General features: G+C 36.6%; 1 protein-coding gene across 4 annotated transcripts in view; it reads left to right on the top strand.

Annotated features, from left to right (window-relative positions):
• Positions 1-303: 303 nt before the first annotated feature.
• CCDC152 (coiled-coil domain containing 152) overlaps positions 304-23,863 on the top strand; it is a 70,895-nt gene continuing 47,335 nt past the window's right edge. For 2 of the 4 annotated variants that reach the window (XM_078365534.1, XM_078365536.1), the window contains exons 1-4: positions 798-1,083; positions 2,800-2,888; positions 5,884-5,989; positions 22,496-22,564. In XM_078365534.1, the coding sequence (XP_078221660.1) occupies positions 978-1,083; positions 2,800-2,888; positions 5,884-5,989; positions 22,496-22,564 (370 nt within the window). In that variant the 5' untranslated portion in view covers positions 798-977. Of the gene's footprint in view, positions 373-797; positions 1,084-2,799; positions 2,889-5,883; positions 5,990-22,495; positions 22,565-23,863 lie in introns of those variants that run through there. The other 2 variants (XM_017969935.4, XM_078365535.1) reach the window with 2 other exon arrangements.

The following is a 23,863-nucleotide window of genomic DNA, read 5'->3' as shown; positions in this document are numbered from 1 at the left end:
ATAAGTTACGAGAATAGATAAGGATTATTATTTATTCAGTGGAGTTGACTCAGAATTCAAATCACCCAGTGCACCCAATGTGATTTATTCTTTGGATAGGGGGAACAATTATTGATCCGGTGTTGATTCATGTTCTAGAAACCATATGAAAATACCTAAGCAGAAGCAGATGCTGAGGGGAGCTGGGACCAAGTTGGTAAGAACTGCTGGTGGTAGGAGCGCCCACACAGGGCACAGGGCGGGTCCAGAGAAAGTCGGGCCCATTGTTAGGGGATCCGGCTTCCGGAGGAGGGGACAGCATTCAGAGGCGTACCAGGCCCCTGAGGAGATAGAGAGGCAAGGGAGACTGTGGGGACCTGAGGGCAACAGCAGGTACGCTCCAAACTCTATTGACGTTTCGAAAGTCCCACTTTCTCCATAGAGATGCTTTTCTTTATATTTCCTTAAAGTGCCCTGGATCCATATAGGTTTTTGTCTCAGACACTTCTCTCACATCCGCGGGTCCTCGGCCCCCATCCTTTATTTTTGCTAGGCCTCTAGGGACACTAGAAAGCGTTCGAAACTCCCGCTTTCTCCGTAGAGATGCTTTTCTTCGTATCTCCTTACAGTGCTCTGGGTCCATACAAGTTTTTGTCTCAGGCACTTCTCTCACATCGGCGAGTCCTCGGCCCCCTTCGTTTATTTCTGCTAAGTCCCTAAGGACACTAGGATGCCGGAGAGGGAGCCAGGGGACCCAGGCTTCGGGACTGAGAGTGAATTCTTGAGGGGAAGTGAGGAGGGGAGAAGAGGAAGTGACCAGAGCGTGGGGCCGGCGAGCTGCGAAGGACCAACTGTAGATGTCGGGCACAGGACGAGCCCCAGGACTCAAGGCAGCAGACAGGAGGCCACGAAAGGAAACGGGACTGTCACTCTCCTGTGGGGATGGTTGAAGCCAGCAGGCAAAAGTACAAAGAAGGAAATGGGACTGTCATTTGCCAATGGGGACGGTCGAAGCTGAGCCTGGAAAGTCACAAATCAGTCTCTGCTGCTTACGAAGGAATTTGACAAGGACTGAATCACCAGCTTATCACCTAATTTCACCAGGCAAGACCATATTCACTGAAAGGATCTTGACCTGGGAAATCAGAAGATCAGACAATGAAGATATATAGAAATGAATTTCCTGGCTCTGCCAGTATGACAAAAGGGATATCATGCAATGATAGCAAATAGAATATTAATGATGGTTTTATAAGGAAATAACGGGGTCTTATTTGGGGGAAGGAGTTGAGAGAAAATCAAGCTCAAATATGAATGCATTTATTTCAAGAGCCAGATTCTGAGACACAACCCTAGTAAAACCTCGATTGTTTAAAAGGTTAGGTCCAAAAAAAAATAAGTTGGAGGTGGAAAGATTTTGCATTAACTACTTCAGAGCACCATATAGCACTGTTAAAGAATAACACTACTATCAAATAGCAATTATTTTTAATTTTACTCCAAAAGGAATTTTGCTGTATTATGAGGATATTACAAATATTTTTCTGCTGTAAGGATCAAGTTTTAACTATTTAAGAGATTTTATATATAGTTGTACTTACATATGTTATACATAATAGTTGCTAATGCAAAATAATATTTCAAAAGAAGATAATTAGATATCTTGATGAAATAACATATTGTCAAGCAATGTCTGTTTAGCTAACTTCTTTTTAAACATTAGTATGCCTCCAAATTGCTTTGAGTAGCTATATGAGGAATTTTACCTAACATTTTACTTTGGACTAGTTAACACTTTTACACACCATACATTGGCTCATGTCTTTTCCTCAGTCTAACATGGCTGAACTTCAAACTTGTATTTTCCCTTTCTTCTTTGCTAGAGAAGAATCTAAAGACAAATGTCTCATACTTGTTTACATTACATCTGACAATGTAAATTCATCTAGTCAGAATAGATAAACTGACTTTTGCAAAGTAGCCAGCATTTTCATTCTGGGATTCTCAAGAATTTCTTAAGACTGGTTTCATAGAACTAAAACTGAAACTCTTATTCTTTAGCAATTATTTGGCTATCCCCAAAGGTTAATCTTACACAAAATTACAAGACACTAGAAATGCAGAAAGATTGCTTTGAGCACATTGATTTCATATGTCTTTTATTTAGCAGTTTACCAAACAAAATATAAGAAATAAGTATACTAGCAGAAAATACTTGTAACATGATAGTTAAACAAATATTTTTAACATCTTAATAATTACAGTTAAAAGTCATGCCTCAGATTTAATATTGCATTATATTTTAATGCATTAAAGAAACAAATCTAAGTCAACTGGAGTGTGGGTGGTAAGGATTTGGAAAAGGCGATGCATTTGACCACTGTTTTTTGTTGTGTGGGCATGTTGTTTTTTCTGAGATGGAGTTTCACTCTTGATGCCCAGGCTAGAGTGCAATGACACAGTCTCAGCTCACCACAACCTCTGCCTCCATATTCAAGCGATTCTCCTGCCTCAGCCTCCCAAGTAGCTGGGATTACAGAGCATGTGCCACCATACCTGGCTAATTTTGTGTTTTTTTAGTAGAGACAGGGTTTCTCCAGTTGGTCAGAGTGATCTGCCGGCCTCAGCCTCCCAAAGTGCTAAAATTACAGGCATGAGCCTGACCACTGTTAATATTGGTTATAACAAAAATTCTCTGAGTGCAATAGAACCCAGGTAGATGCCCTATGAGTAGAATACAGAAACATTAGTGTTTGAGCTATGACCACTTTTGTGGTGCTTTAGATTTATTTAACACTATCTACTGTTCATTACTTTCAGGCATGGACCAAAGCAGTGAAGCATGTATGAAAAAGATTAGCAGTGTGAATCTTGACAAACTTATAAATGACTTCTCACAGATAGAAAAGGTATGTAAAGATAGAAAACAATTGTAATATATAGGGGAATATGGAATAGATTTGCCAAGGGAAGAAGTTGGGAAGAAAGAAAAGTGTACCAAAAAATGATCAAGGTAATAATATATTTTGCTACGCTCTTCTCTTTCATTTTAGAAATCCATGTTTCAGATACATCTGGCTTGGACTTATTTGTACTAATACATCAAAATGTCCCTAGGACAGGGGAATAAATTATTTATTTATTTATTTATTTATTTTGTCAAAGTTAAACAGAAACTACATATAGTAGTCCCCCTTATCTGAGGTTTTGCTTTCTGTAGTTTCACCCACCTGAGGTCAACAGCGGTCCAAAAATATTAAATGGGAAAGTCCCAAAATAAACAATTCATAAATTTTAAATTCTGCACCATTCTGAGTAGCATAAGGAAATCTTTCATTGTCTTTTTCAGTCCTGCCCAGGATATAATTTATCCTTTTGACCAGTGTATCCATGTTGTATAGGCCAATTGTCTGTTAGTCACTTGGTAGCCATCTCAGTTATCAGAAGAGTGAGTACAGTACCATAAGATAATTTCAGACAGAGAGAGAGAGACCACATTCATGTAACTTTTATTACAGTATATTATGGCTGTTCTATTTTATTATTAGTTATTATTGTTCATCTCTTACTGTGCCTAATTTATAAATAAAACTTTATCATAGTTAAATTTGTAGAGGTAAAAACATTATAGAGTTCAGTACTATCTGAGGTTTCAGGCATCCACTGGAGGTCATCAAACATATCTCTCCATGGATAAAGGGGGGTTGCTGTACTTGAAAACCTAGGTTGTCCATAAACTCAGGAATGATTTTAGTAAACATTGAAGTAAATGCATATTTCAATCTTATTATAGCTACTCATTTTTTAGTATTTCATATTCTATCTGTTCCCTTTTCCTTCTCTTTGCCTAAAAGCAAAGCCATTTAAAGTCTCTCTCTCTGAGTCTGGACCAATGGTAGACCAAACCCACAAGTGTATATTGGGGTTTTCCTCCCTCCTTTGCCTTCAATAGCTATTGAAAAATGTAGGTGGTTAAATGAAAGCATTGGGGAGTGACTTTGCGAAGCAAGAGTGGGAAGGAGAGTACTACTTATCTCTTTTTCTCTTCCTTTCTGATAATTATTTTCTATTTCTTTTCCTCAGCACACACACACACACACACACACACACACACACAAAGGTCATAATGAAATAATTTTTATGACCATAGATATTTTAAGGTTACATTATGAGCATTTTTTAAACAATAAAGTTAAGTGTTCTTAACCAAGTGATTCTTAACATAAGAGACAGAAGAGAAAGGAATAAGAAGTATTTTTGGTGAAAGAGAAATTAGTGCAATGATTTTGAAAATTAATTTGGAAATATCTGTTATATTCTTAAACATTTTAAATAAGAAATAAATGTTAATTTTTGAGGTGATGATGATATTATGGCCATATTTTAAAAGAGTCATCTCTTGGAGATACATATGAATGGAAGTATTAACAGATGAAATAACATAAGGTCAGAGAGTTGCTTTGAGATCAATTCAAAAGTGATGAGACTAGGGTAGTGGGTAGAGATATAGATTACATAAGACTCTTCGTGAATTGATTTTGAAGCTGTTTGAAGAGTATATGGAGGCTTATTATACTATTCACAAAGATATCAAAGAGATATGGTTAAGAATGTTTATTCATGGGCCGGGCGCGGTGGCTCAAGCCTGTAATCCCAGCACTTTGGGAGGCCGAGGCGGGTGGATCACGAGGTCAAGAGATCGAGACCATCCTGGTCAACATGGTGAAACCCCGTCTCTACTAAAAATTACAAAAAATTAGCTGGGCATGGTGGCGCGTGCCTGTAATCCCAGCTACTCAGGAGGCTGAGGCAGGAGAATTGCCTGAACCCAGGGGGCGGAGGTTGCGGTGAGCCGAGATCACGCCATTGCACTCCAGCCTGGGTAACAAGAGCGAAACTCCGTCTCAAAAAAAAAAAAAAAAAAAAAAAGAATGTTTATTCATTACAAAAATTAGAATATGGCCTCTCTCTCTTTTTCTGTCTCTCTCTCTGTCTCAATAAGAGACTGGTTAAATAAATTACAGCATATTCAAAAATGAAACTCAATGTAGCTGTTAAAAAGAATGAGGTAGATCTATGTGTGCTTACATGACATCATCTTCCAGATAATAGTACTAAGTGGAACAGCCAAGGCACAGAACAGAATATAAGATGATTTTTTACTATATCTGAACAGTCATAAAATAGTTTTGAAACATATAAAGGGAATTGTTAACCATGGGACTGAGAGTTGAATAGTTGGAAAGAAAGTACTTCTACTGAGAGTTGAATAGTTAGAAAGAAAGTAGTTCAAGTTAGGTCATATTTTTACTTTTCATTTATAACTAATAGTCTGTTTTAATATTTTACCATGTTACTTTTTAATTTGAAAATAAATTGGGAAGTGGGCTTATTTTAAATACAGTCATATATTGCTCAATGACAAGGATATGTTCTCAGAAATGCATTATTAGGCAATTTTGTCATTGTGCGAACATTATAGAGTATATTTACATAAACCTAAGTGGTGTAGCCTACTACACACTTAGGCTTTATGGTATAACCTATTGCTCCTAGGCTACAAATATATACAGCATGTTACCGTACTGAATATTGGAAGCAATTATAACACAATGGTAAGTATTTGTATACCTAAACATAAAAAAGTACAGTAAATATATGGTATAAAAGTTAAAATTGGTACACTTGTATAAGGCAGCTCCATCATAATCTTATTGCACCATTATTATATGTGCAGTCTGTTCTTGATCAAAATATCATTATGCAGTACATGACTGTATACATATTTTGTTATTAGACTTTCAGATATTAAGTGGTTTGTATTTTCATTAGTCTTTATTACTTAATAAAAATTATATTAGCAGCATTGATTTGTTAATAATATGTGATCTATTTCTTCTACAGAAAATAATAGAAACTAATGGAAAGAACAATATACTGGATATTCAGTTGGAAAAGACTAACTGTTTATTAAAAGTAATGCAAGCAAAGGAAGTCTCAATTAAAGAAGGTTAGTTATTTGCTGCCTGAGGAATGCTAATTCTAATAAAAGTGCTTGTTAGTACAACAGTGATTAATAATTACATCATATGTTTGTAAAGTGTTAAGTCCACATAGAACTTTCCAGACTATCATCTCATTTTTATCCTTATTATAGCTCTGAAAGACATGTAAGACTGGTATTATTACTCTACCTCACTAGTGAAGAAACACAGAATGAGAGAAGTTAAATAATCTTTCTGATGCCACTCAACCAAGAAATGGCCAACTGAAGTCTTAATACAGGCTATAAAAACAGTGGGAAAAAATTAAATTTGAATTTCTACCTTAAAATTACATCAAGGCCAGGCACAGTGGCTCAAGCCTGTAATCCCAGGACTTTGGGAGGCCGAGGCCGGTGGATCACGAGGTCAAGAGATCGAGACCATCCTGGTCAACTTGGTGAAACCCCGTCTCTACTAAAAAATACAAAAAATTATCTGGGCATGGTGGTGCGTGCCTGTAATCCCAGCTACTCAGGAGGCTGAGGCAGGAGAATTGCCTGAACCCCAGAGGCGGAGGTTGTGGTGAGCTGAGATCGTGCCATTGCACTCCAGCCTGGGTAACAAGAGCGAAACTCCATCTCAAAAAAAAAAAATTTATACATGTGTAAAAAATTTGTGTTAAAAATAAAGCTGTACACATATATTAATTGCCTCTGTCAATTGAGAGGGCCTAGAAGCAATAATGCTCCACTAACATTGAGCATACCTGGTTACCAGATCTTGGTTCCTTAGACCATTGTATAATAAAAGGAACCAAGGATTTTTTGAGACATGGATGATTATAAGACTGAGGCAGGAAATGTATATGATAAGGCTCAAGCATCTTGTAAGGCCAGAAAGTAAGAAAGTTCTCAAAAAACAAACAAAAAAATATCCCACATTGATGGGAGTATGTTAAAAGGGAGACAAAAGCAAACTGAAAGAGCTGTCAACAGCCAAAGCTGGAACAACGTGAGATAGCCCAAAGTATGAAATAAACATCTATGAATCCTTACCAGTATAAATAAATGATTTAATGAGTAAACAACTGGGAAGAAGACACAAATTTTCTTTGCAGAAGAATTACAAATGAATTTTACAGATATTTTGCCCTCAAGGAAGAAAGCATGGTTCCACACTTATTATGTGTGGGCTCACTATAGTCACTTTCTTTACTATATTGAAGACACAGTATGGAAAGGGTGAGGGTAGGGTAAAAGTAACGACAAAGTGTAGAAACCTGACAAATACTACCTCGGCTACATGATCAAGGTCAACATAAATAGTTATAGTATATACTCTTGATATGATACTATATTATATTATATATGATATGAAAGATGGCATTTATTTGGTCTTTCTCCCCAACACCCATAATCCTAGTCTAATTATGAGATAAATATCAGAAAAATTCTCATAGAGAGATATTTCAAAATACCTGATTAGTATTTGTAAAACTGTCAGAGTCATCAAAACTAAAGAAACTCTAAGAAATTATCACAGCCAAGGTTTGAAGATATAGCCCTAAAAAATAAAGTTTGTTACCTGATCTGTAGATTGATACTTGAGTTAAGATAAAAAAGAAAATTTTTTTAAAAATAAAGTTTATTAAAAGTCAAAAAGATGAAACCTCAGAAAAACTAGAAGAGAACATAGGGTTTTTATTTTTATAATGGAGAAGGCTTTTCTAAATGTATGACACAGCATATAGAAACAATGAAAGAAAGGATTTGTACATTTGATTCTTTAAAAAATTAATAAACGTTTTGGAGCAGTTTTAGGCTTACAGAAAAAAATGGAAAGTGCAGAGAGTTTCCATATACTCTCTCACTCTACCACGTCCCTATTATTAATATCTTGCATTCATATGGTACATTTGTTAGAGTTCATGTGCCAGTGATTACACTATCATTAATTAAATTTTGTAGTTTGTATTAGTGTTCAGTCTTTGTGTTATATATTCTATGAGTTTTGACAAATGTATAATGAAACATATCCACCATTAAAGTATCATACCGAATAATGGTTTCACTGCCCTAGAAAATCCCCAGTGCTCCCTTATTCACCACTCCCTCCCTTTCTCCCCCTGAGCCCCTATCATCCACTTGTCTTTTTACTGTCTCTGTGGTTTTGCCTTTTCTAGAATGTCATATAGTTGGAATCATACAATATGTAGTCTTTTTAGATTGAGTGTTCCCTTAGCAATATACGTTTAGGGTTCCTCCATGTCTTTTTATAGCTTACTATCGCAATTTTAAAAATTGTATTGCTGCATGATGAATATACCACACTTTGTTTATCCATTCACTTATTAAGGAACATCTTGTTTGTATCTGAATTTTGGTGGTTATGAGTAAAGCTGCTAGGAATATCCATGTACAAGTTTTTAGGTGGACATAAGTTTCAAATTAGTTGGGTAAAAATTTCAAGGAGCACAATTGTTGGATCATATGGTAAAGAGTATGCTTCACTTTGTAAGAAAGTGTCAAACTATCTTCCAAAGTGGCTGTATCATTTTGTATTTTCACTAGCAATGGATGAGAGGTCTTCTTGCTCCACATCCTGGACAACATTTGGTGTTGTCAATGTCTTGGATTTTGGCCATACTAATTGGTGTGTATCTTATTGTTTTGATTTGCAATTCTCTAATGACAAATGATGTTGAACATCGTGTAGTATGCTTATTTGCCAGCTGCATATGTTCTTTGGTTAGATGTTGATTCAGATATTTTGCATTCTTCACATTCAGATATGTTTGTATTCTTAAGGTTGATTTTTGAGTTCTTGTTTTTGGATACCAGTCCATTGTCTGATATGTTTTGCAAAGAGTTACTCCCAGTCTACTGCTTGTCTTTTCATTCTCTTAAGTATATTTCACTTATTTTTTTTTTTAGTGTAACAGGGTTATTTTTCTTTTTTTTATTGTACTTTAGGTTCCGGGGTACATGGGCAGATCATGCAGGATTATTGCAGAGGTACATACATGGCAAGGTGGTTTGCTGCCTCCATCTCCCCTGTCACCTGTATCTGGCATTTCTTCCCATGTTATCCCTCCCTAACCTCCCCACCCCACCTCCGCTATCTCTCCCTTAGCCCACTCCAACATGCCCCAGTGTGTGATGATATTCCCCTCCCTGTGCGTATGTGTTCTCATTGTTCAACACCTGCCTATGAGCAAGAACATGCAGTATTTGGTTTTCTGTTCTTGTGTCAGTTTGCTGAGGATTATGGTTTCCAGATTCATCCATGTCCCTACAAAGGACATAAACTCATTGTTTGTTATGGCTGCATAGTATTCCATGGTGTATATGTGCCACATTTTCTTTGTCCAGTCCATCATTGATGGGTATTTGGTCTTTGATATTGTAAACAGTGCCACAGTCAACATACATGTGCATGTGTCTATAGAACAATTTATAATCCTTTGGGTATATACACAGTAATGGTATTGCTGGGTCAAATGGAATTTCTATTTCTAGATCCTTGAGGAATCGCCACACTGTCTTCCACAATGGTTGAACTAATTTGCATTCCCACCAACAGTGTAAAAGCATTCCTTTTTCTCCACATCCTCTCCAGCGTCTGTTGTCTCCAGATTTTTTAATGATCACTATTCTAACTTGTGTGAGATGGTATCTCAATGTGGTTTTGATTTGCATTTCTCTGATGACCAGTGATGATGAACATTTTTTCATATGTTTGTTGGCCTTGTAAATGTCTTATTTGAAAAGCATCTGTTCATATCCTTTGCCCACTTTTGAATGGGTTAGTTTGTTTTTTTTCTTGTAGATCTGCTTTAGTTCTTTGTAGATTCTGGATATTAGGCCTTTGTCAGATGGGTAGATTGCAAAATTTTTTCCCATTCTGTTGGTTGCCGGTTCACTCTAATTATTGTTTCTTTTGCTATGCAGAAACTGTTAAGTTTAATTAAATCCCATTTGTCTATTTTGGCTTTTGTTGCCAATACTTTTGGTGTTTTAGTCATGAAGTCCTTGCCTATGCCTATGTCCTGAATGGTTTTGCCTAGGTTTTCTTCTAGGATTTTTATGATGTTAGGTTTTATATTTATATCTTTAATCCATCTGGAGTTAATTTTAGTGTAGGATGTAAGGAAGGGGTCCCGTTTCAGCTTTCTGCATATGGCTAGCCAGTTTTCCCAACACTATTTATTAAACAGGGAATCCTTTCCCCATTCCTTGTTTTTTTCAGATTTGTCAAAGATCAGATGGTTGTACATGTGTGATGTTTCTTTCAAGGCCTCTGTTCTGTTCCATTGGTCTATATCTCTGTTTTGGTACCAGTACTATGCTGTTTTGATTACTGTAGCCTTGTAATATAGTTTGAAGTCAGGTAGCATGATGCCTCCAGCTTTGTTCTTTTTGCTTAGGATTATCATGGCTATGCAGGCTCTCTTTTGGTTCCATATGAAGTTTAAAGTGGTTTTTTTCCAGTTCTATGAAGAAGGTCAATGATAGCTTGATGGGGATAGCATTGAATCTATCAATTACTTTGGGCAGTATGGCCATTTTCACAATATTAATTCTTCCTAACCATGAGCATGGAATGTTTTGCCATCTGTTTGTGTCCTCTCTTATTTCCTCAATATTTGACTTTCAATGATAGAAAAACTGTGTAGCAAAAAAAAACGACATAAACCAACTAAATAAAATAGCAAAATGTTTGCAATGCATATCATAGACAAGTTAATGAAAAAAGACCAATAACAATATAAAAATAGGTAAAAGACGTAATATAGTAGGTCACAGAAAATTAAAATCAAATGATTCATAAAATATAAAAAGATGTCTGAGCTTTCTCATAATTTAAAAATTCAACATGAAATACCATTTTTACATCAGGTTGAAAATAATCAAAAATTTAGTATTTTATTGGCGAGGATATATAGAAACAGTCATTCTCATGTATTGCTAGTTAGGGGGTAAAATCTCTGTGAAAAATAGATTAACAACATCTATCAAAACTGAAAATTTACATTCCCTTTGACCTAACCATTTCACTTCTAGGAATCTTTCCTAAAGATAAGCTTTTACATATGTAAAATAGTGAATATCTTTGTTGCAACATTGTTTATAAAAGGAAAAAAACAATATAAGCTGTCCACCAGTGGAGATCTTGTTAAACAAATTATGATCTATTTATTTAATGAAATACTGTGCAGCTGATGAAAAGAATGAAGTAGTTTTGTATGACATGGAATAATCTACAAGATAGGGTGAATAAAAACAGCAAAGTGCAAAATAGTATGCTATTGTTTTTGTAAAATTATATCTACATACACAAAACACTCACTCTCCTAATATCTGTATGTCTCTGGGAAGATACAGTGTCCTGGTAAGAGTGCCTGCCTTGGGAAGAGAGAAACTGGTTACTTTGGGGACAGAGATTAGAGAGATATCTCCTTTTCACTATGCTTCTGTATCATGTGTGTTATTTGAAAAAAATAATTCAAAAAATACAGTTTTGGAGAGGGCAGGCAAGGTGGCAGAATTGAAAGCTTCATTGATTATGCCCCCACCCACCACCAGCAAGGACACCGAGTTAACAACTATCAACACAGAAAAATCACCTTAATAAGAACTAAAAATTAGGTGACTACTCATACCTGGTTTTAACTTCATATCACTGAAAGAGGCACTGAGGAGATAGAAAAAATGGTCTGAGTCACAGATGTCACCCCTCCCACACCACCCACAGCTGTAGTGTGGTGTATCTACACTGTGCACCACAGTGAGAAATCATCTCTGGGTACTGGGGGAGGGAGAACACAGCAATTTTGAGGTACTGAACTCAGTGCTGTCCTGTTAGGGCAGAAATGAAAACCAGATCAAACTCAGCTGACACCCACCCAAAGAGGGAGCAGTTAAACCAGCCCTAGCCAGAGGGGAATTATGGATCCCAGCAATCTGAACTTGAGTGCCTGCAAACCTTGCCTCCGAGGGCTACAGCACTCTGTGTTTCCAGGTAAACTTAAAAGGTAGTCTAGACCATAAGAATGGCAACTCTTAGGCAAGACTTGTGCTGAACTAGTCCCAGAGACAGTGGACTGGGGTACTAGGGGCAGGTATGAGACCATACTGAGATACCAGCTGGGGCAGCCAAGGGAATACTGGCATCACCCCTCCCCTAACCTCAGGCTATACAGCTTGAGACTCCAAAAGAGACCCCTTCTTTCCACGTGAGGAGAAGAGAGGGAAGAGAGGGGAAGATGTTGTCTTGCATTTTGGATACCAGCTCAGCCACAGCAAGATAGGGCACTGGTTAGAGTCATGAGGCTCCTGTTCCAGGCCCTAGCACCCAGACATTTCTAGATATATGCTGGGCCAGAAGGCAGTGGCCTTTTTTTTTTTTTTTTGAGACGGAGTTTCGCTCTTGTTACCCAGGCTAGAGTGCAATGGCGCGATCTTGGCTCACCGCAACCTCCGCTTCCTGGGTTTAGGCAATTCTCCAGCCTCAGCCTCCTGAGTAGCTGGGATTACAGGCACATGCCACCATGCCCAGCTAATTTTTTGTATTTTTAGTAGAGACTGGGTTTCACCATGTTGACCAGGATGGTCTCGATCTCATGACCTCGTGATCCACCTGCCTCGGCCTCCCAAAGTGCTGGGATTACAGGCTTGAGCCACCGCACCCGGTCTGGCAGTGGCCTTGAAGGAAAGGACCCACTGCTAGCAGCATTCATCACCTGCTAACTAAAGAGCCTTTAGGCCCTGAATAACCAGCAGCGATACCCAGGCACTGCATCAAGGGCCTTGGGTAAGCCTCTGAGCTTGCTGGCTTCATGTGAAACTCAGCACATGACCAGCTGTGGTGGCTGTAGGACAAAACTTTTTCTGCTTAAGAAAAGCAGAGAAGTAAAGGGGACTTTGTCTCGCATCTTAGGTATGAGCAAGCCACAGGGTGGTAGAACACCAAGTGGGTTTCTGGAGTTCCTGATTCCAGGAGTTAACTCTTAGATGGCATTTCTGGTCCCGCCCTGAGCCAGCAGGGAGCCTACTGCTCTGAAGGGTGAGTCTCGGGTCGGGGGTGCAGCAGTCATGACAAGCTGACTTAAGAATTCTTGGGCCTTAAGGGAACATTGGTGGTAGTCTGCCAGTATTCCTTGTGAACTGGGGTGACAGTGGCTATGGGGCAAGGCTCCTCTGCCTTTAGAAAATGGAGAGACTGCATCATGTGGTTTGAATGCCAACTCAGCTGCAATAAAATCGAACACTGGATAGACTTCCAAGATTTTTTGACTGTAGCCCCTGACTCCTGGAAGGTACTTCTGTACCTACCCAGGATTTATTGGACCTCATTGCCCTGAAGGGAAGAACACAGCCCTGGCTGGCTTTGAAGCCTATTGATTTAGAGTCCCAGAGCCTTGAGCAAACATAGACAGTGGCCAGGGAGTGGTTGCAGTAGTCCTTGGGTGCGACCCAGCACTGTGCTTGCTTCAGGTCTGATGCAGTGCAGTCATAGTGCTGGTAACCACAGGCATTCTTGTGTCACTCCACCCTCAGCTTTAGGTGACTTGGAACAGAGAGAGAGAAAGAGAAACAGAGAGACTATGTTTGGAAGAAAGTAAGGGAAGAGAACAAGAGTCTCTGCCTGGTAACCTAGAGAATTCTTGTAAATCTTACTGAAGACTATTAAGGCAGTACTTCTAAAAATGTGTAAGAACCACAGTGTTACTGGGCTTGGGGTGCCTCCTAAAGTGGACACAACTTAGATCACAACATCCAAGTCCTTTCAACTATCCAGAAAGCCTTTCTAAGAGAAGCAGCTACAAATAAGCCCAGACAGTGAAGACTACAATAAATACCTACTCTTTTATGCCCAGGCATTGAAGAAAATCTACTAACATCAACACCATCCAGGGAAACATGACCTCACCAAATAAACTAATTAAGACATCAGGGACCAATCCTGAAGAAACAGAGATATGAGACCTTTGAGACAGAGAACTCAAAATAGTTGTGTTGAGGAAACTCGAAGAAATTTAAGACAATACGAGAAGAAATTCAGAACCATATCAGATAAATATAACAAAGAGATTGAAATAATTAAAAAGAATAAAGCAGAAATTCTGGAGCTGAAAAAATGCAATTGATATACTAAAAAATGCATCAGAATCCTTTAATAGCAGAATTGATTACACAGAAGAAAGAATTAGTGAGCTTGAAAACTGGCTTTTTGAAGATGACAGAGGAGACAAAATAAAAATAAATAAATAAAAATAATAAAGCACACCTACAAGATCTAGAAAATAGTGTCAAAAGGCAGTACTTCTATGAGGAGTCTGTGAGAACCAGTGTTACACAGTGTGTACCTAGTGTTACAACGGAGATAAAGAGATAGGGGTAGAGGGTTTATTCAAAGGCACAATAACAAAGAACTTTCCAAACCTAGAGAAAGATAGCAATATTTAAGTACAAGAAGATTATAGACACCAAGCAGATTTAACCCAGAGAAGAATACCTCAAGGCATTTAATAATCAAACTGCCAGAGGTCAAGGTTAAAGACAGGATCCTAGAAGCAGCAAGAGAAAAGAAATAGCATACAATGAAGCTCCAGTAAGTGTGGCAGCAGACTTTTCAGTGAAGCCTTATAGGCCAGCAGAGAGAGGCATGACATTTTAAAGTGCTGAAGGAAAAAATCTTTTACCCTAAAATAGCAATCCTTCAAACATGAAGGAGAAATAAAGACTTTAACAGACAACAAAGGCTGAGGGATTTCATCAACCAGAGCTGTCCTACAAGAAATGCTAAAGGGAATAGAAAGATAAGGATAATGAGCAATAAATGATTACCTGAAGATATAAAACTCATTGGTAAAGCTATGCACACAGAAAAACACACATCATTATAACACTAACTGTGGTGTGTAAACTACATTTATCTGAAGTAAAAAGACTAAATGATAAACCAATTAAAAATAATAATTACATCTTTTCAAGACACAATCAGTACAATTAATATGAATATAAACAAGAAATAGTTTAGAAAGCAGGACAAAGTTAAGCCTTAAAGTTTTTATTAGTTTTCTTTTTGCTTGTTTGTCTATGCAAATAATGTTAAGTTGTTATCAGGTTAAAATAATGGATTATGAGGTAGTATTTGCAAGTCTCACAGTAACCTGAAACCAAAAAAAAAAACATTGGATGCACACAAAATAAAAAAGCAAGAAACTAAATCATATTAACATAGAAAATCACCTTAACTAGACAAAGAAAGGAAGAGAAAAGGAAGACAACAAAATAACCTGAAAATTATAAAACGACAGGAGTAAGTTCGTACTTATCAATAAGAGCATTGAATGTAAATGGACTTAACTCTGCAAAAGATATAGACTGGCTAAATGAATGAAAAAACAAGACCCATTGATCTGCTGCCTACAAGATACACAGTCTACCTATAATGACACACATAGACTGAAAATAAAAGGACATAAAAAGGTATCTCATGCCAATGGAAAACAAAAAAGAGCAGGAATTGCTATACTCATATTAGACAAAATAGAATTCAAGACAAAAAATTTAAGAAGATACAAACAAGATCATTACATAATGATAAAAGGGTCATTTCAGCAAGAGGATATAACAGTTTGAAATATATATGTGTCCAACACTGGAGCAGCCAGATAGATGTATAAAAGAAATACTATTAGAGCTAAAGAGAGACATAGGCCCTAATAATAATAGCTAGAGGCTTCAACATCCTATTTTCAGGATTGGACAGATCTTCCAGACAGAAAATCAGCAAAGAAATATCAGACTAAATCTGCACTACAGACCAAATGAATCTAATAGATATTTACAGAACATTTCATTCAAGAGCTACAGAATATGTATTCTCTTCCTCAACACATGGGTTATATTCAAGGATAGACCATATGTTAGGCCCCAAAACAAGTCAAATCATTTTATAAAAATAGAAATAATATCAGGTATCTTCTCTTACTTACTACAGTGGAATAAAACTAGAAATTAGAGGAATTTTGGAAACTATACAAATACATGGAAATTAAACAATATACTTCTGAATGACCAGTGTGTCAATGAAGAAATTAAAAAGGAAATAAAAAATTTATTCAAACAAATGATAATGGAAAACCATTACCAAACATACCAAAATCTATGGAATACAGCAAAAGCAATACTAAGAGGGAAGTTTATAGCTGTAAGTCCCTAAAGCACAAAAGAGGAAACCCTTCAAATAAGTAATCTAATTATGCCTCTTAAAGAACTAGAAAATTGGCCAGGCATAGTAGCTCATGACTGTAATCCCAACACTTTGGGAAGCTGAGGTCATGAGACCGAGACCATCCTGGCCAACATGGTGAAACCCCATCTCTATTAAAACTACAAAAATTATCTGGGCATGGTGGTGCATGCCTGTAGTTCCAGCTACTCGGGAGGCTGAGGCAGGAAAATCACTTGAACCCAGGCAGCAAGATAGCGCCACTGCATTCCAGCCTGGTGGCATAGTGAGGCTTCATCTCAAATAAAAAAGAAAAGAAAAGAAAATTAAGAGCAAACCAAACCTAGAAGAAAAGAAACAATGAAGATCAGAGCAGAACAAAATGAAACTGAAGTGAAAAAAAAAATACAAAAGGTCAATGAATCAAAAGTGGGTTTTTTGAAAGGTTAAACAAAATTGACAATCCTTTAGCCAGAATAAGAAAAAGGAGAGAAGATCCAAATAAATAAAATCTGAAATGAAAAAGGAGACATTACAGCTGATACTACAGAAATTCAAAACATCATTAGTGCCTACTCTGAATATCTATATGCAAATAAGTTGGAAAATAAAGAAGAAATGGGTAAATTTCTAAATACATACAACCTACCAAGATTGAATCAGGAAAATATCCAAAACCTAAACAGACCAGTAACAAGTAATGAGCCATAATAAAGTCTTCCAGTAAAGAAAAGCCTGGGGCCTGATGGCTTCACTACTGAATTCAAACATAGAGAAGAAATAATACCAATCCTACTCAAACTGTTCCAAAAGATAGAGGAGGAGAGAACACTTCCACACTCATTCTAGAAGGCAAGTATTACCCTGATACCAAAATCAGACAGACACATTAAAAAAAAAAAATACAGGCCAATATCTCTGATGAATACTGATGCAAAAATCCTCAAAGTACAGCAAACCAAATTCAACAATACATTAGAAAGATCTTTTATCATGACTAAGTGGGATTTATCCCTGGGATGCAAGGATGATTCAACATATGCCAATCAATCAATGTGTTGTTACATTATGTCAAGAGAATGAAGGCTAAAAATTATATGACCATTTCAATTGATGCTGAAAAAAGATGGATAAAATTCAACATTCCTTCATAATAAAAACTCTCAAAAAACTAAGATAGAAGAACCATAACTCAACATGATAAAAGCAATATATGACAGACCCAAAGCTAGTACCATGCTGAATGGAGAAAACTGAAAGCCTTTCCTCTAAGATCTGGAACATGACAAGAATGCCTACTGTCACCACTGTTATTCAGCATAGTACTGGAAGCCCTCGCTAGAGTAATCAGATAAGAGAAAGACATATAGGGAATCCAAACTGGCAAAGAAGAAGTCAAATGGAGATGATATAAACTTATATTTGGAAAAACCTAGAAACTACAAGAAAACTATTATAATAGATAAACAACTTCAGTAGAGTTGCAGGATACAAAATAAACATACAAAACTCTGTAACATTTCTATATGCCAACAGTGAACAACCTAAAATAGAAATTTGAAAAGTAATCCCACTTACAATAGCTACAAATAAAATTAAATACCTAGGAATTAACCAAAGGAATGAAAGATTTTTATAATGAAAACGACAAAACGCTAATGAAAGAAATTAAAGATTATACCAAAAAGTGGAAAAATATTCCATGTTCTTGGACTAGAAGAATCAATATTATTAAAATGTCCATACTACTCAAAGGAACCTACAGATTCTATGCAATCCCTATCAAGATACTAATGACATTCTTCACAGAAACAGAAAAAACAATCTGAAATTTATACTGAACTACAAAAGACCCAGATGGCCAAATCTGTCCTAAACAAAATGAAAAAAAATGGGAAAAAAAATGAAACCATGTTACCTGGCTTCAAATTATACTACAGAGCTACAGTAAGCAAAACAGTATGAAACTGGCATAACAATAGACACATAGACCAATGTAATAGAATAGAGAATCCATAAACAAATCCCCACATCCATAGTGAACTCATTTTTGACAAAGGTGCCAAGAACATACACTGAGACAGACTCTTCAATAAATGGTGTTGGGAAAACTGGATATTCTTATGCAGAAGAATGAAACTAGACTCCTGTCTCTCACCATACACAAAAATAAAATCAAAATGAATTAAAATCTTAAATCTAAGACCTCAAACTATGAAACTATTAGAAGAAGACATCAGGGAAAATCTCCAGGACATTGCTCTGGGCAAAGATTTCTTGAGAAATACCTCACAAGCACAGGCAAACAAAGCAAACATAGACAAATGGGATCATATAAAGTTTAAAAGCTTCTGCACAGCACAGGATGCAATCAACAAAGTGAGATTCATGAAGAAATAACCCATAGAATGAGAAAAAATTTGCAAACTACCCCTCTGACAGAATATATAATAACCAGAATATATAAGGAGCTTAAATACCCCTACAGGACAAAAAAAAAAAAAATCAAATAATCCAATCCAAAAATGGGCAAAAGATTTGAATAGACATTTCTCAGAAGAAGATATACAAATGGTAAACAGGCATGTGAAAAGGTGCTCAACATCCCTGATCATCAGAGAAATGAAATCAAAACTACAATGAAATCTCATCTCACCTGAGTTACAATGGCTTATATCCAAAAGACAGGCAACAACAAATGCTGGTGAGGATGTGGAGAAAAGGGAACCCTCGTACACTGTTGGTGGGAAGGTAAATTAGTATAGTCACTATGAAGAACAGTCTGGAGGCTTTTTGAAAATCTAAAAATAGAGCTACCATAGGACACAGCAATCCCACTGCTGGGTATATACACAAAAGAAAGGAATTCAGTATATCAAAGAGATATCTGCATTCTTTGTTGCAGCACTGATTACAATAGCCAAGATTTGAAGGAACCTAGGTGTCCATCAACAGATGAATGAATAAAGAAAATAAGGGCTGGGCGCGGTGGCTCATGCCTGTAATCCCAGCACTTTGGGAGGCCGAGGCAGGTGGATCACGAGGTCAAGAGATCGAAACCATCCTGGTCAACATGGTGAAACCCCGTCTCTACTAAAAATACAGAAAATTAGCTGGGCATGGTGGCGCATGCCTGTAATTCCAGCTACTCAGGAGACTGAGGCAGGAGAATTGCCTGAACCCAGGAGGCAGAGGTTGCGGTGAGCCGAGATTGCGCCATTACACTCCAGCCTGGGTAACAAGAGTGAAACTCTGTCACACAAAAAAAAGAAAGAAAAAAAATAAGATACTCATACACAATGGAGTATTATTCAGCCATAAAAAAGAATGAGATCCTGCCATTTGCAACAACATATTGAACTGGAGATCATTATGTTAAGTGAAATAAGCCAGGCACAGAAAGACAAACATCACATGTTCTCATTTATGGGATCTTAAAGTCAAAATATTTAAACTCATGGACATAAAGAATAGAAGGATGGTTACCAGAGGCTGGGAAGAGTAGTAGGGGGCTGGAAGGGAGGTGGGGATGGCTAATGAGTACAAAAAAAAATAGAAAGAATGAACAACGCCTACTGTTTGTTAGAACAATAAAGTGACTATTGTCAATAATAACTTAATTGTACATTTTAAAGTAACTTAAAGAATGTAATTAAATTGTTTATAACTCAATTGATAAATGCTTAAGGGGATAGATACTCCATTCTCCATGATGTGCTTATTTCACATTGTATGCTTTTATTAAAACATCTCATGTACCCCATAAATATATACACCTACTATGTAACCACAAAAATTATTTTTAAGAAATACAATTTTACTTGTTCTAAATCCAATGTCCTTTCTACTGGATAGTACTTATCAAAAATAAAAGAACAAATGAGAATGACAACTTATGGAGCCAAGTGTGTAATAATTCACTTAGGAAGGAACAGCAAACTACACATGATTGGATTCATTCAACAACAAAGAATGATATATGGACATTTTATTTTCTACACCTGATGCCAGCCAGATAAAGAATTTCTTGGCCTATTAAAGATAGTAATAATATTAGTATTGAGAAAAAAGCACTGCATAAAACTCTATACATGTATAATTGCATTTAATATCTCTATTATATGAAATACATATTAGTATTCATATTATTGGTTAATCTTAGAGCCTATATTTAAGCTCAGAATGATTATTGATTTACTCAATTATAAGAAATAGCTTAACATTTTGACTTCTGGTTTTTAGGAAGAATTTAATAGGCCACTATCAAATTACATAATAAAGTCCAACAAGAAAAATAATGTGGATTAAAGTTTTCAAAGAGAACTAAAAGCCATTATTCAAAATTAGTGAATGGTATTCTTGTGAAAAATTTCTTATCTAGGGTCCATTGTAGAAAAATGTGGTGAGAGAGCCACCTTGTGTTCAAGTTTTGAAAATACACATTTTTTAAACAGTCGCAGGGTTCTGTTTTCAATGTACAGATTACTGAGGTAATTCAGCTACGATATTCTATGATTCACAGGATTCATTACTCTAAAAGGCACAAAGACAAGTGATAGCAGAGTCTGTCTATGCCTCTTTAATTTTTTAATTGTAGCAGCTAGCACAGTGAGACTCATGAAGCAAATTCTCAGCTAATTTCTGTCAAATGTAATTTAACCATCATTCCTTACTGGGAAATAGCAAGATTGATAAAATGGAGAATGACGCGAACGTTGAATGGAAGATGGAGATGATAGGGAGAACAGGGAGGAGTGAAGAGCCACAATAGCAGAACCTTATATCATCATAAATGTTTAAACTTCTGCAAAATACTTTCATTTCTATCAGCATAGTTGAAAAAGTACATGAGACTAAGTGCAGAATCTCTAATTAAAAAGTGAAAAGTTTTGAATTCTTCCTTCACAATATTGGTTCTTTCATTCCATTGACAAAATATATGTTATTTTCATACCAAAGACTCTCCACTTACCCCTTTTCTGCTCAGCTTACTGTGATATTACCTATCCACCCAATAATCACTGAATAAATATTTGTGGATTGCCTACTATGGACCACAAGTGTTCTAAATACTAGGAAGCAATGGTAAGCAAAATAAAAAATAGTCTCTGCTGTTGCAGCCCTAATAGCTAAATGGACTTCTAAAGTAATAGAAGTTACCACTACTATTGCTATCCTTCTTGGCTGTTGCTGGTGGTAACCAATAGTACAGTCAAGGCTTGGATGCGCATGTCAAGGCTCTAATATTTGCAATGAAACTTCTAACTCCTATTATGTCAAAAGCCATTGGCTGCAAAGTTGCTGAAGCCTTGGAACACTGCTTACTGAGTTTTTACTACTTTTATTGCTAATCTCTTGCTCTAAGACTCAGGCATAAGTACTAAGAGGACACATTGGAAGACAATAAGAAAAGTGTTGTCCTAGCCCATGCAATTGTACCACATATTGTCTTATACCAAAACAATATAATTTAACTCCCTTTCCTTAGGATGTTCTTTCATGGAAGATTTACATGAACATACTTCTTATAGTTCCCAAGACATGTGCAGGTATGCCTTACTACTAGAGCAGAGATTGCTTAGGCACATGGTAGAATCAGTACCATTCCATGCATTAGGAAAGTCATTACTAAGTTTTGAAATTCATTTGACTTAATGAGTGAGTTAAAAGTAAAGGCTCACACCTTTTGTCCCAGTACTTTGGGAGGCCAATGCAGATGGACTGAGGTCAGCAGTTTGAGACCAGCCTGGCCAACATGGTGAGACCCCATCTCTATAAAAATGCAAAAATTAGCCAGGCATGATAGCATGTGCCTGTAATCCCAGCTCCTCAAGAAGCCGAGGCAGGAGAATCACTGGAACTCAGTAGGTGAAGGTTGCAGTAAGCCAAGATCGCACCACTGCACTCCTGCCTGAGTGAAGAGCAAGAGTCTATCTCACAAAAAAAAAAAAAAAGTTATATTTTTCCCTTATATAATTTTCTTTAAGGTCCTTGTTTGCTTTATTACTATCTTGTAATTTCCAATTAAATATCATTATTATTATTATTATTATTTTTAGAGACAGTGTCTTGCTCTGTCACCCAGGATGGAGTGCAATGGCATAAGCATAGCCCCTGCCCCCTTGAACTCTTGGGTTTATGTGATCTTGCTGACTCAGCCTCTTGAGTAGGTGGGACTACAAGGTGCACACCACCATGCCTGGCTTAAATATTATTTTAATTATTTCAACTGAGAGAATAATTCCAAAATTGAAAGCAAGGTAATTTAAAATAAATTTACTTTTTTGTTTTAGAATGTGCTACTCTTCATAATATAATAAAAGGTCTACAACATACCATTGAATATCAACAGAATTTGAAAGGTAAGTTAGGGGCTGGGTGTGGTGGCTCACGCCTGTAATCCCAGCATTTGGGGAGGCCGAGGTGGGTGGATCACCTGAGGTGGAGAGTTTGAGACCAGCCTGACCAAATAGAGGAAACCCTGTCTCTACTAAAAATACAAAATTAGCCAGGCATGGTGGTGCATGCCTGTAATCCCAGCTACTCAGGAGGCCAAGGCAGGAGAATCACTTGAACCTGGCAGAAGTTGCAGTGAGCCATGATTGCACTATTGCACTCCAGCCTAGGCAACTGGGCAACCAGAGTGAAACTCCATCTCAAAAAAAAAAAAAAGAAAGAAAGAAAGTTAGGGGAAAAAAAGTAAAATCTAAAAAAGCATTGTTTATTTGAGTAGCTTTTTAAAAATAGGGAATTTTTTCATGGTTGATAATGAGTTTCAACTAACCAGCTAAGAGAGGACTCCTTACTTCTTAAAAATACTTTCTTAGATGATTATGAAATTAGAAATTCTATGCTGAACAGAACAATTCGGTCATATTCTATCTGATAGTGGCATCAAAGGATCTTTTCTCAAAAGTCATATAGTTATTTTTATTACCTTCAAAAGTTTAGAAATCTATTTATTCTCAGTAGCATTCTTGGTCTTTAATAACACTATGTTCAGTTTTGAAGAGTGCATATTACTAATTCAACCATAATTTTTTATTTAAACCACAGTGATTATTTACCATTTAATTTTTTGTCATAGACTGACTATATTTGTGAAAGTGAAGTCAACACATTTGGCTTATCTTATTTTTTTTAAACAATCAAGTTATTCAAACAGTCCTACCATTCACAAAACAGAGCAACCAAGTATTTTGTGCTGTTCTGACTCAGCTATTATGGCCATGAGATTTTTTTTCTACTGTATCAGAGATTAAGCTCAATTGCCTTAAAGTCCTCTTTCAAATAAAACTCACATCAAATAGTCACTTCTCATCTTAGATCTCTACCTTTATTTTAAAACAAGCACCCTACATATGTGAGATAAAATATTGATCTTATATACGATTCCTATAATTTGGAGTGCAAAATAAGGGCTTTTATGTTTCTATCTCAATGCTAAGGCTCAAAACAACTTTTCCCTTCCTTGTGGCTAAAATACCACACTCAGCTGGGTTCTCTATTCTGTTCCATAATCTACATGTCTTTTTTTAACAGTGCTATACTGTTTTGATTATTGTAACTCTGTAATACATTTTGAAATTAAGTAGTGCAATGGCTCCAGGCTTGTTCTTTTAGCTCAAGATTGCTTGGGCTATTTGAGGTTTTTTTGTGAT

This window comes from Callithrix jacchus, chromosome 2, assembly GCF_049354715.1.
Source record: "Callithrix jacchus isolate 240 chromosome 2, calJac240_pri, whole genome shotgun sequence".
Taxonomy (NCBI): domain Eukaryota; kingdom Metazoa; phylum Chordata; class Mammalia; order Primates; family Cebidae; genus Callithrix; species Callithrix jacchus.
Note: the sequence above shows the minus strand (reverse complement) of the source record. Positions and strands in the feature narration are given on the sequence as shown.